The sequence below is a fragment of the Perna viridis genome, chromosome 5 (assembly GCF_037379345.1).
Source record: "Perna viridis isolate PV_CMFRI_1.1 ecotype Kerala chromosome 5, ASM3737934v1, whole genome shotgun sequence".
Classification (NCBI taxonomy): domain Eukaryota; kingdom Metazoa; phylum Mollusca; class Bivalvia; order Mytilida; family Mytilidae; genus Perna; species Perna viridis.
In genome coordinates, this window is record NC_142449.1 from 21,079,824 (window position 1) to 21,094,249 (window position 14,426).

At 31.2% G+C, this 14,426-nt stretch overlaps 1 protein-coding gene across 3 annotated transcripts in view; it reads left to right on the forward strand.

Annotated features, from left to right (window-relative positions):
- LOC148616466 (histone H4 transcription factor-like) overlaps positions 1-13,828 on the forward strand; it is a 48,418-nt gene extending 34,590 nt beyond the window's left edge. For all 3 annotated transcript variants that reach the window (XM_088583526.1, XM_088583527.1, XM_088583529.1), the window contains 5 exons: positions 3,744-3,821; positions 7,368-7,488; positions 8,844-8,982; positions 10,265-10,389; positions 11,094-13,828. In XM_088583526.1, the coding sequence (XP_088439652.1) occupies positions 3,744-3,821; positions 7,368-7,488; positions 8,844-8,982; positions 10,265-10,389; positions 11,094-11,619 (989 nt within the window). In that variant the 3' untranslated portion in view covers positions 11,620-13,828. The remainder of the gene's footprint in view (positions 1-3,743; positions 3,822-7,367; positions 7,489-8,843; positions 8,983-10,264; positions 10,390-11,093) is intronic.
- Positions 13,829-14,426: the final 598 nt, after the last annotated feature.

The following is a 14,426-nucleotide window of genomic DNA, read 5'->3' on the forward strand; positions in this document are numbered from 1 at the left end:
GACAACCCCTTGTATTGACTACTTCCAGTTTATGTACAAACAGAGGCCATAAATTGGAAAAAAATCCTCATTTTTTCACACGAATGACCCTTCAGGGGCTCCTGACCCCCCACTCGTGACTGTAATTTGGCTTCAGTAGCCTTTACCGTCTTCAGGCTGTAGGATGAATGTGCTTTGGTTCCTGATTTGTTCCCCTTGAACCCCACAGGTAGCAAATAATGACCAGAAATGGACAAAAATTACCATTTTTGAGTGACAGACCCATTCCACACGTTTACCCACCGTCCCACCAACTCCTCACCCCATCCACCCCACCCCATGATCGCCCATTTTAATTTATATACATGTATTACAATCAGCATCAGTACCATTGTGCAATTAATTTGCAAATCATTTGCATAAGTTTGCAAAATATCGAAATCTAGACTTTCGTTCAGAAATGCACAGCACGACAAGGGTTAATATGTTGTTCAAGGAAATTATTTTCATAAGCTGAAATTAGTTCCATTTCGGTGTAATTACAGTGTAGGATAATACTCTGTCAAAATACTTTTGATTGTGATTGCAAATTCCCTTCTTGACAGGTTTTAAAATTTGGGTGAAAGATGAAACAGAACAAAATTTGTATTTGTGTGTGAAGATAGATACTCTTTAACTATCAATTACAGTTTTTACTTTACAAATCAGTAATTGGTTGATATTCAGTTTATACATATTAGGAAAAACTGTTCTAAATAATATGGGAACTATAGTTTTATTTTACATCATGTAATCTTTTAAAGTTTATCCAAGCTACAGTTTTTACAAGAATAAAAAATAAAAACAGTGGTAACATCACTTTGATTAAACTTAGGCATCCAATAGACCCTGTTGTGCTAACTGTGGGATAGTCGACCAGTATGCATAGAGCATGCTCAATATACACTATCATGAGGAAAATTCTATAGTTATACTCAAACCCTACCTCGCAGAAGTGTATATTGAGCATGCTGACCAACTTACCACAAAAGGGTCTATTGAAACTTAACTGGCATCTACTATAATATGACTGCTTGTTCTTCTGTAGCAAAGTGTATCCTTTTAAATATTAATTACTCTTTTTAATTAGTTATTCCCACTTGAATTATGTTATTTTTTAATTAGAAATTAAGTACATGTACATGTATAAAAAAATCATATACTTTACTATGCAATTTCTGAATCATATTATAATGTTTACTGAATGCACTAGACAATCATGTGTTAAAGCAGAAGTACACTTTATTCTGTACTTTTGACGCAGGCTGTTTATTTCTAGATAGATTTGTTAATGAAGGATCATGTTTCAGTATCATGTTTGATCAGTTGATGTATTTGAAGTGCTGTAAAAAATTTTGTGGGGTACCAATTTTCATAGAAAAATTATGAATTGAAAATCTTAACTAAAGATAAACTGTGTTGACCCAACAAAACCCATGAACTAAGGGACTTCTAAAAACCATGAATTGAATCCACTGATTGAGTACTTTTACAGTATGTACATATATAGTATAAAAAAAGGTATTATTTGAATTTGGAATTATTTTGGATTTAAGAAAAAAAGTAAAAAAAATTATTTATAAAACTTACCCCTACTAAGGGGGTTAGACATGCGGTCATGACTAAGGGGGGTTAGTAAGTTTCCATGCCTTTTGTTATCCAACTAACCCTATCCCTTAGCCAAGCCGGCATGACTAACCCCCTTAGTAGGGGTTAGTTTTACAATTTATTTTTTTGGTCATTTTCTAAATTCCAAAATAATTTCATATTCAAATAATACCTTGTTTATAATAACAATATCTTTATTTCATCAGGTTTACTGCTAGTTTACATGCTAATATTCCATGAGGCCCTCACACATAAAACTAAAACAGAACACACACACACACACACACACACACACAATTAAATTCAAGCACTATAAAGATATATACAATGTAAACAGAAAAATAATTTCTCTTTAAGTTACTCATTTCAGAATTCTCAGGGTGTTTCTTTATTTTTGATTGAGTTAGTAGTGGCTACATTACGTAAATGTTTGGGTAACTTATTCCACATTACCAGGCCCAGAATATGAATGAATTTCTAAAAAGTTCAGTTTCATTTTTGATATATAGCTGTGCCTTTACAATATTTCAGTGTAGGTACTACTGAACTGAAACTTCTAATGCTTGGAGTGGACATTCCAACTCCAGACCAGTTTATGTTCCTATAACATGTAAAATGAATCCCAATTCTTCCCATACGGGGTCGAGAATCATAATACATCCATCGTTAGTCATACAATAAGGACAAATCCCATGTCATGCCAAAAACTGCTTTTAAAAATAGTGTTTTAATTTCTATGTAAAAACCCTAAGAGCAAATCAATGATAATACTAATGCTGTCTTTAACAATTGACAACAATATCATAACAATATCCTTTATGAATGAGCCTGTTCAAAGATTTAGTTAAGTTATTGGATAAATATTGAGCTTTCTGTGCATTGTCCAGAATATTACCGTTAAACAAAGGATGAGAGATACACTCATGTATTAATCTTTGACAAGTGCATCTGTATTTGAGAGTGAGTTCCTTGTATTGGTTTAAAGATTTTGTGAATGTTTTTACAAGGTTATGATATTAAAAATCTTCATGTAGTAATTTCTCTTTTGTATAAAGATTCCTTTCGTTAAAAACCAAAACATTGTTACAGATATGAGCAAATTTAACCAATTGTGATATGTAAACACCATATGATACCATCTAAAAATGGATAGTTGACAATAGGGAATGAAAAATTATCCCTTTTATGGTAAATTTTAGTATGAAGTTAACCATTATCGATGTGAATGCTAAGAATAAGAAAAAGACATTCTTTATCACCAATATTTGCTTTATTCAAAGACAATTCTACAGAATATATATCTGAAGTATAAATATTGAAGTCATCGTTGTTTAGAGCCAAAATATCATCCAAATATCTTAAGGTGTTATTAAACTTTTCTACCAAATGTCGTTTGGATGGGTCTTTATTTATTTTAGCCATAAATTGTGACTTGTAACAGTATAGAAAGAGGTCTGCATTAAGTTGTGCACAATTGATTCCCATGGGAATTCCAATAATTTGACGATAAACAGTTTCACCAAAGTGTACGAAAATGTTGTCTAACAGGAATTTCAGTGCTGTATTCATATCAAAAGAAGTCCAGTTAACATAGTTTTTATGTTTTTCTTTACTAAAAGATAATCTAAAAGAACAATTCAAACAAATATATTTACATCCTGATTTATTAAATGACCATTTGATGAGATATGTGATTTTTTTGTTTTATGAGATTATGTGGATGTGTAGTGTATAAAGTTAAAAATCAAAAGCTTGAACAGATTAGAAGATCCCACATGGGCATGTAATTTATCAAGTACTTCAAATGAGCTTTTAACACTCCAAAAATGGTTAATTCCACTATTTTCATAAGATTTGTTACAAAAAATTATAATAAGTTTTTTTTATGGTATTGAGTGCACCAGTAAGTAAAAAAGACTTGAAAAGAGTCTACTTGTAGTGCAGTGACTTAAAGAAGGAATTGAATCTATATTTATAAGGTGATTTGTGAAGTTTGGGAACCCAGTACATAGTAGGAAAAGTATGGTAACCATCTACAGCAAAATTGGTAATAACTCTTTAAGAATCTACTTTAAAGTCAGTTAATTGTGAACACTCACTTTGTCCTTTTTTTTCAGCACAATGTTACCAATGTTCACACTGTAACAAGAGATTCTCCTCAGAAAGACTCCTTAGGGATCATGTGAGACATCATGGTAAATATCATAAATATAATCTAATTTTTATACGCCCATCAATTTTGACGAGTCATATGTTGGTTTACAAATGTCTGGTGTCTGTCTGTCTGTCATAAATATGTTCCACCTTAACTTGAAAACAACTTATCCAAATTTCTTGAAACTTAACATAGTTGTTTCTAATAATGATCAAACAGTCTGTATACTTTTTGGTGAAAATTAGATTAAAATTTTCCTGTTAAAAGACTTTGTAACTTAAATAAGGAGTGTTTTTTTCACATGTGGCGCCATATCTCAAAAACAATTTATGACTATTGCTTAAAACTGTACACACTTCTTATATATAATAATTTTGAGATCTGTATACTTTTTGGTGGTAAATAAAAATTTTATTTTTTTGGTTATTGAGTTTTTTGTTTAAAAGGGGGGTCACATTTTGCAGAAATTCAGGAGGTGCATTAATCTTAAAAAATATATATGGTTGGTTAGATCACAAAAAACTGCCTTCCAACCCTCCCAAACATTTATTGATGGAATAGCCTTTAGAAATAAATAATATGAGAATTTATTATAGAGAAACATTATACATGTACCATGAACACTGAAACATTTTGTAACAATTTTTGTTTCTATCTTTTATCAACTTTCTGTTTTATGGAACTTTGATATTTTCAATTTATGTATTGACATATGTATTTACTCAGAATTATTGCTTCAATTTGGTATCATATAAACATGTTGTTAGCAATTTTTGTCAGTCAGTTTTTTGGTAGGTTGTAGTCAAATCCAAATTAGAAAACCAGGGTGATTTGGTAGGTTATTGCCAGATCAACTTAAAAAAAAATCATATACAGTAATTTGGTAGGTTATGGCCAAATCAACTTAAAAAAACATAGAGGGTAATTTGGTAGGTTATGGCCAAATCAAGTTTTAAAACCATGGAGGGTAATTTGGTAGGTTATTGCCAAATCAACTTAAAAAACCCTGGACAGTAATTTGGTAGGTTATGGCCAAATCAACTTAAAAAAACCAAGGAGGGTAATTTGGTAGGTTATTGCCAAATCAACTTAAAAACCCCTGGACAGTAATTTGGTAGGTTATGGCCAAATCAACTTAAAAAAACCATGGAGGGTTGCAAACATGAAGGTATACTTGGAACAGTAGAACAACATCCTTTTTTGCTCACCAGATATATACATGTATAGAATTACTTAAAGCAAATTGGTAGTTCATTTTTGGTGTTTCACCATATCTGTTCCTTTCACTATAGCATATAGGAAAGGAGAAAATAACCAGCACATGCTAAACAGTAGCAACATAAACCAACAGAAAAGAAAAGTGTTGCAGCCTTAGTGGAAAAACAATTTTACACATGCAGAAATAATAAAGAAAACTGAAATAGTTGAAAGTCCGGTCAACCAATAAAAAATAAGAATTGTACATGAAATCACACATGAAACACCCAGTATTGTCAGTCTGTCAAGTGACTCCGGATTTTCCTCATTTTTCCTGATTTTTCCAGGAAAAAACTCCTGATAATTCCTGATTATGACCGTTTGCACCAAAAAAATAATGTTGAAATATTTATATATTTCATAGTGTTATACAAGTAAAACTGAATGTATATTGTGAAGAATGATATTGTGTATTCATTGGGGTTACTCTTTTCATTCAAATTGTGACTTTATATATCCTTTACTAAGTATTTTAATCAAAGTGTTCTAACTTCTTTCAAAGTGTTACTTCTCAAATTGCTACATTTCTAGAAAGCTCTCGCTTAAAGGGTAGGAAGACGGTCATTTTCATGAAATTTTGTATTATTACATTACTTTGTATGTTTAAAAATTCCTGATAACCTCCTGATTTTTAAGAAGAATATATCCTGATTTCCTAATATTTTGGACCCAAAAAGTGCTGGACAGACTGTATTGTTTATGTTTTGTATACAATGTTAACAATGCACGACACTTTCAACATTTTCAGGTGGGCAGTATCATAAACAGATAAACAATAACTCCACTTTATTTAAATGTTATATTTGTTTAAACTTGCATTTCCCAATTCTATTTCTAATTTTAATTTATAGAAATACTGTCATTTTCGATATCTTTATGGACTTTTAATAGTGACGTTGCAATAGTCATACAAGAGTTTATATTTAAGCACAAAAATAATTGATCTCTGTACCCTGATGTTGAGTACAGGGCACTGAAATTAGTCCATAATAAAAATTACACTTGCAAGTCAGATTTTTATTGATTGGTTTTTGAAGATTTTTGTGATAACCATAGCATACCCATAGATATCCTCCCTATGGATTTTTTACGAATCTAACGGAAGCAGGGATTGGTTCACTTTTAAATTATCTGTAAGTAGTGAATGGACACAAGTATAAGTTTTCTTTGATGTTTTTAGTAGTCTTTCCAGAATAAATATTGACATTTTGTTGTTGATAAATCGTGATGATTAACAGTGCTATAAATTGAAAACCTATGACTGAATAGCAGGGTTTTTTTTTGTGATTTACTCTCAGCCAAGTGCAGTAATAAAAATATCTGGCAATTAGTGAACTTTTGAGTTTTAGATTTTTTAAATTTTTTTAAAATTTTTTATTTTTTAAAATTTTTTTTTTAGCTTTTATTAGTAAAACTGTGAAGATAAATGATAAGTTTAAAAGCTTCTTATACTCTTAAACATCTAATTTGTCATATATTGAACTCAATTATATGATTTGACCTAGTGTCCATATCTAACCTACTTTCAACGTATATAATCATATTAAGTTGGTCATGTATATGATTGTTTTTGTGAACTACTCCATAAACATGTGTTTGTACCTACAGTAAAATCAATAATTAACCATAAATCAGTATCAATTTACTTACAGGACACTCACTACAACCTGTTAATATCTGTTATTATAGAAGTAATAGTGAATAAACATCATGAAATGTTAGCATTTTCCTTCAATCATATTGTGACCATATGCATGCAGGGTAAACATTGTAAACCATTTTCCCACTTTGATTCTGATAAGTCTTGACATATTATATTCCATGTATGGTTGGACATGGGACTTTTTGGAGATATGCAGTACATGTTTGGTGGCTTTGGGCTGACATTTTCATCCCAGTAGGGTTGTTGTCTCCTTGACATATTCACCATACCTTTTCTTGTTATATTTATAGCTATTTCTTATTAGGATTAATAAAATTTACAAAACCCAGAAGGAGACCATGTTGAAAAAAAAAAACACGAATAAAAAGAGACAAATTCTTTAAGGGATGAATGCTTCAAAGCATCATCCTGTAAAAGTACACAATGAGGTCCAAATTTGGATATAATATCTTGACATACAACCGTACATCTCCATGTCAAAATATATGTTGGGGGAAAAAAATATAAGAACAATAATAAGGGAAATTCCTTAACTACTAAACAACTTCAGGTATAGAAGGTATATGTTTCTTCTTTCCAGTAGATATATCATACAGGATACCAGTAGTTGGGATTCTGTCCATTATATAGTATTGTCATTGTAATTGATTTCATTGTACTTTTCAGTTAACCAGTACAAGTGTCCATGTTGTGAAATGACGTGTCCCACACCATCTAGTCTGAAGTCACATCTACGATATCGTCATACCAATGACAAGCCTTACAAATGTGATACCTGTGATTATGGGTATGAACATTTTGAAGGGTGTATTATGTTGTATTATTTATTAACGTTTGAATGTTAGCCTAATGTGATCAAAACTGCCAATATTATACAAAATACAAAAATGCGCCAATACCAGATTTATTCGGTCCAATTCAAAATTTATACATATTGGCCCGGTTAAAATACATATTGGCTTAGGCCAATATGACACATTGGTCATCAATGGTATAATTGCATCCAACAACCAATAGCTTGGCCAATATGAAAAACCTTACACGATAATACTACATTATTGTTATTCTGACCAATTATTGCAGTATATATCAAATTTAATGATTTTCATTAAATGAATATTATGACAAACACCCTCTTTTTTAATAGCTTACTAATTATTCATTTCTAAGTTACATGTAATATCAAGTACAATATAATGAAATATGGTGGGAAATTTAATTACCAATTAATGAAAAGTAATTGGTGTGATTTACCTTTGATTATTAATTCAAATATTCTAATGTAATGTCACAAGACCCTTAGGATAGGGATGGCTTTAAATCATGTATTTCTAGACAGACATGACTTTCTACCCCTTTCATTTTACCATCTTGATTCTTTTTACAGTGTATATTTACATCCAATTTTGCCAATTTCCATTTAGTTAAAATAACTGCAAAAAAAAAATTGGTGAATAGATATTTTATATGATGACCAATAAGAACTGCCATCAGACTCAATGAGTAAGTTACCGGTATGATTTTCTGATTCGATTTTAATGACACAGATGTTTTCAATATCTTCAGTATAAAAAAGTTACTTATGGTTAAATGTGAATGAATTTCTGTTTATTCTTGAAATTATATGATAAATATCTTGGCCCAGAACTTGATAAAGGCAATCTCCTTTTGATTGATATTTTAAAGTGTCAGTTTTTATAAAAATCAGGGGAAATGGGAAAAATTAGAAACATGCATGTCAAAATCCGACCAATCTGACCATATGATTTCATTTGATTATGCTTTTTCTATTTGAAAAGACCATTATTTGATATTTGCATCACTGAAATAATTCTGAAATTATTCAGTGAAATATTAGAAAAATGAGTTTTTTTACTAAGATAACTGCCTTTGCAATGTTCATTTTAAGTGCATCTCAATGAAATTATAACTCAATTTACCAACATGGTATGGAAAACATTATTTTTTTCCTTGATTCTGATTGTGCAAATAGTCAATTAAAGTTTCAAAATGGTTAGTTTTTGCATACTGTTTCACCCACTGCCTGATTCTTACAGAGACTGACACTTAAGTGTATGGTGGTGACTGTGTGTCATTACAGTTCTCATATGATTGATGGTGTTTTATTCCTATCTGTTACAGAGCCAAGACACTGTCAGACCTAAGGAAACATTCAGAGAAGCATGGCAATGACTCACAGTTTACATGTCATTTTTCCTCATGTAGTTATGTTGCCAAGTCATTTGCTAGTCTCACTAATCATTTTAAACGGAGTCATCAGGTAATTCAACAATTACATGTTTTTTTGTTGTTGGTTTTTTTTTTTTTTCAAAAAGAGGTATTAATTATACTGACTTCTAATTGCATACACTAAAGTAATTGCGATATAATACTTCCACTCGTGGAGGGCTTTATTGCAGTCACCTTGTCCATCTGTTCATCTGTTACACATTTCAGTTTTTGTTAGAGGAAACACTTAAAATATTTGCATGATGACTTTTATCATGCCTCCGCTATTCAGATCTGTCTTTTATCTACTGTTGACTTGTACCATGCCTCCCCTATTCATGTCTGTCTTTTATCTATTTCCTTTTTATCATACAACTTTATAATCATTTAGGTGATGTATAATGGAAATTTACATAACAGATTTTTCAGCTTTTATTTGAGAGAATGCTTAAATATTTAGTAAATTGCTTTTGAATGACAATTTCCTCAGTTCCTCTTCTTTCCTTGTTCTTTGCTGTACTCATTCCTGTTAACTGTAGGTGGTTGAAGGGAGTATGTTTAGCATGATGTAGCATGCAACATACATCTTGTTTAGACTAACATTGGGCTCAACACATTTTAAAGTACCATAAGTTTCTCCTCCATAATTGATGTACTTAGCCTTAAATTTCTCAACTTCAATTTTTGTAACGCTAGAACTGAAATGAAAATGTTGGTCTGCATGGTGATAAGTCTTAGAAAATAACCTTTGTAACTTGAATTTGTCAACCATTTTGTCAACTTTGTTAATAAAAGGTTAAAAATTGAAGCCCTATCAGTAATCAGAGTGCTTATTTTTGTAAAAACATGTAATGTTTAAGTCTGTACTAATTAGATAATTAGGTAGTTTTAGCACTGATTGAAATTGAGGATGTTCCAAAAAATGGCACGATGAAAGTGTCAAAGAAAATTTAAGATAACAAAATATTGACTTTTAAAATTTTAATGTCTATAAATCAACATAAACTTCTAAAAGCAAATGTAAGATATCAAAAGAGTAAAAAAAAACTTCATAGTAAGTAATTAATTTCTAATGATAAAATTGAACACAGACCTGGAATGAAAAGTATCTAGAAATCTTCAAACTATAGTTTTCTAACTCCCGATTGGGTAGTTGAATGGTACTTTTGTTTTCAAGCTACAGATGTTTGACTGTATTTATTTTGTGTTGCAGAAACATTTATGAAGTTTTTGATCTGTGCTTAGTGTGAAATGTAATGAAAATGACAACACTTTCCAATTCAAACATTAATGAAAGATACAGATAATGAATGCCTGTATATTGTTATTTACAGGAAATGACCACACAGAACTATGCCTGCCATGTATGTAATGCTGTGTTCACAAGAGGCTCCAAACTTACAGTTCATCTGAAGAAGAAACATAAATTTAAATGGCCATCAGGACATTCAAGATTTAGGTGAGATTTCTAATCATGATATCTTAATTTATTTCCTAGTGTACATGTACATGTATATTAGTATAAAGATATGTTTTGTAGATTTTTTATTTTTAACTAATAATTCACTACATTGAATTGTTTCTTGATGGCTGCATATATTAACCTAATTATTTAGCATGCCTAGATTTGTAAAGGATAAAGTTTTCATACATTGATAATTATTGATGGAATTACAACCATGGATTTTTGAAAATTAACATCTTCATGATTTCAAGACTTCAGATTTTTGAATTAAATTTGCATCTTGCCCTGACAATTGTCTGACACTCATTAAACTTACTACATTTATAGGTGTTCTTTATGTTTGTTGTACAACAGATTACATTACGTTTGGAATGGTCAAATTCTCTGCTGAATGGAGTTCAATGAAACTTTCATACATTTTTATCACATGATGATATTTTGCATCTCCTATATTACATTTATAAGTGAATGACTTTTTGGATTTCATCATTCATATTGTTATTCATATGAAAAATTGGAGGCAGAGGTATCAATGATTGAATGAGTGAGTTTATTCTAATTATTTTTAGTATTAACTGTTTTGCATATTTAGATGAATTTAATTGCAATTAAAGTTAAAAGCACATAATACATGTACTGATAATAGGAAGTTAAACAATATGGATTTTTTTAATTTGACCTATTTTCTCATTTATAAGATATAAAATGCACGATGATGGATTCTGGAGATTACAGACAGTTCGCTATGAAAGTATGCAACTCACACAGAATCAAGATTCAGAAAGTTCAGAGTTCAAAGATGGCAATGAAAACCAGGACAAATATGTTGTCGTACATGACCAAAGTTCAGAAATGATTTGTGGAGATGAAGAAAAATCAGAGATAAAAAAACAGGACAATACTGTTGTTGGTATTGCTAATCCAAATGACCCAACTGGTTATATTATAAGTGCTAAAGACTTACAAGGACAACAAATATGTGATTTTTCCAATTTGGTTTCCATGGAAACCGATCAATCTGGAAATACACAATATGCCACAATAATGGCCGATGTTGATGGGGAACCAAGAGAGATAAGTGTGACAATAGTTGAGGCTCCAGAGGGATATCAAGTCATGCCAGGAACAAAGAGGAAAAAAGAGAAACACATGACGTATAATTTAGAAATGTTGAGTGATGTTGCCATTACACTTCCTGGTGATGTTGAGGGCAAGGAAGGTTAATGTAATGGGAAAAAAATATGTTACAAAATACTATAAAAGTTCGTAAAAAATGATCCTAAACTGGTTGCCACTTGACATAGATTTTAGACTGATGTATTGGTTCTCAATTTGCCCCAAACCATGAAAAAATGGGTCATGGGAATTTATACCTAATGGGTTAATCTACTGAGACTGATGTTTTATCATAGATTGGCAATCGATGAGCAACAATGAGTAGTAAATAAGAGTATAAATTTCCTGTGTGAAAAAAAAACCATTAACTTGAGACAGCAACGGTAATTATTAAAACAACTTCATAAATGGCCAATGTGGTAAAAATGATTAACTCAAGTCAGTGTGAATTGTTTTATTACTAATATAACAGTTGATTACTCACAGAAACTCAAAACAATCTCATGTATATGTACACATCTGTAGAACTTGATATAAGTAGATGGAACATACATGTACGTTTATTCCAGTTATTTATCTAGTCAATCTTCAGCATATATGTAAGTTACATCCCAATGTGCATTTGTAGGCAAGGAGTCATCTATTGATTTTGGGGTCTGTAAGTCAAAGTTATAGGTTACCGACACCTAAAAAATACAATATTTTAAAGGAAAATTGATTTTATGATATCTACTGTAATCTTTTATGCAGTAACAAACACTTTAAATACATTCTTTAGGGAAAGTTTCCAATGCATAACTTATGAAAGTTTTGTGCAATTTTATGATTCGTATACAGAGTCACCATTAAGGAGTTAAATAGTCAATTACTGACTCTGGGTTATTAGTTCAAAGTTAGTGTACTTTTTATTGAAAATTTTACACTTATACCTTTAAGCATTTGCAGTAGATCTGCTGATGAACTGTGCCATTAAGTCAATGTTATTTTTATTCCAAACAAGTTTCACATAGTCACATAGCATAACATGGATTTTGTCATTTATGAACACAAGGGCATGGGGATAACCATCTTTTATGGAAGAAATTTAATGAATTTTTGGACAGAATTTTCATTGACAATTAAACATTTTAGATTTTGATTGAAATGTTTTCAGGTCTCTTTAGCAAAACATGGACTTTGTCCTTCCACGATATGGTGATACCCATCTGTTATCTATAACTCCATCTTTTTCACTGAATGGAACTAAATGAGAATTTCACAGAACATTTATCGTATATGCCCATTGTGCAGCTCTTATTTTAGATTTAAAAATGCAAAAAAGTTTGAAGGTAAAAATAATGGGGACATGGGAGTATCAATTTAATGAGTATTCTCACAGTTTTTCTATTTTTGTTTGACAAGCCAAATAGACTATTCTCTGTACGAGTCATTTTAATGCTATGTCTGTTTTGTATGCTGTATGTGAGATTCCTACACAATCTCAATTGTATTCCATTACACTTTTAATGGAGTCTAAAGTGTAAGTATTTGTAAGAATCAGGCAAAATGGGAAAAATCAGAAACTTGCATGTCAAAAACCTACCAATTTTATATAATTTCATTCAATCATGCTTTCTCTATATAAAAAGCCACTATTTGATCTCTGCATCACTGGATTTATTTAGGAATTTTTCAATAGAATGTTAGAAAAATGAGGTTTTTGACTGAGTTATCTGCCCTTGAAATGCTCATTTTCAGTGCATTTCAATGAAATTAGAACTCAATTTACCAAAATGATATGAAAGTTCTTCACCTATTTCATTGATTCTTTAGGTGCAAATAGTAAACTTTCAAAATGATAGTTTTTTTTTCCATACCATGTATCACCCTCTGCCTGATTCTTACAGAGACTGACACTAAGATACCACCAATGCTGTAGGAATCATGTTACAAAGTGTATGTACTGTATATCTGAATGTTAAACTATATTTCTATTTGTATTTGCTGCATCATTTGAACACAGTTAATAATAGGTGGCAATTTTTTTTTACCCAACTACAACTACCTATACTTGTAGCATACCACAATGATGGATCTTCTTTTTTACCATAATTATATGGCAAGGTATGGGTAGTTGTTTAATATGCTTATTCAAACAATTTGATGAGTTTTTATGTACTTATGTAAATGATACAAAATGAACATGCATATATAAATAACAGAAGCCAAAATGGTGTAGTAAATGTAATTCATTTCATTTAAGTTGCACATGTAGTAAACATGTTTTCGTTTCATTTGTAAATGTGTTTTCTAATTAAATGTTTATCAAGAACTAGCATTTTGGTGGTTTTATTATGGTTATCATCTGTGTCTGTAGGCACTATTATGATTTTTGGCAGTGTTTAGGGACTATTATGGTTGTCAGCAGTGTCAATGGACTATCATGGTTGTCAGCAGTGTCAATGGACTATCATGATTTGGTGTTAGTAGGCACCATCATGGCTGTCAGCAATGTCTGTAGGCAATATCATTGTTGTCAGCTGTGTCTGTATGCACTATCATGGTTGTCAGTACTGTCTAAGGACTATCAAGGTTATCAGCTGTCTAGGGACTATCATGGGTGTCAGTAGTGTCTGTAGTCACTATTATGGTTGTCAGCTGTGTCTGTGGTCACTCGCTATCATTGTTGTCTGCAGTGTCTAAGGACTTTCATGGTAATCAGTCTTGATTAGGGACTATCATGAGTGTAAGCACCATCATGGCTATCAGTAATGGATCTGTAGGCATCATGGTGGCCGTCTGCAGTAGTTGTTAGCCGTATTATGGTTTTCAGCAGTGTTTATTGACACCATCATGGTTGTTAGTAGTGTCTGTATGCACTATTATGGTTATCAGCTGTGTTTGTATGCACAGTCATTGTCAGCTGTGTATGGTTG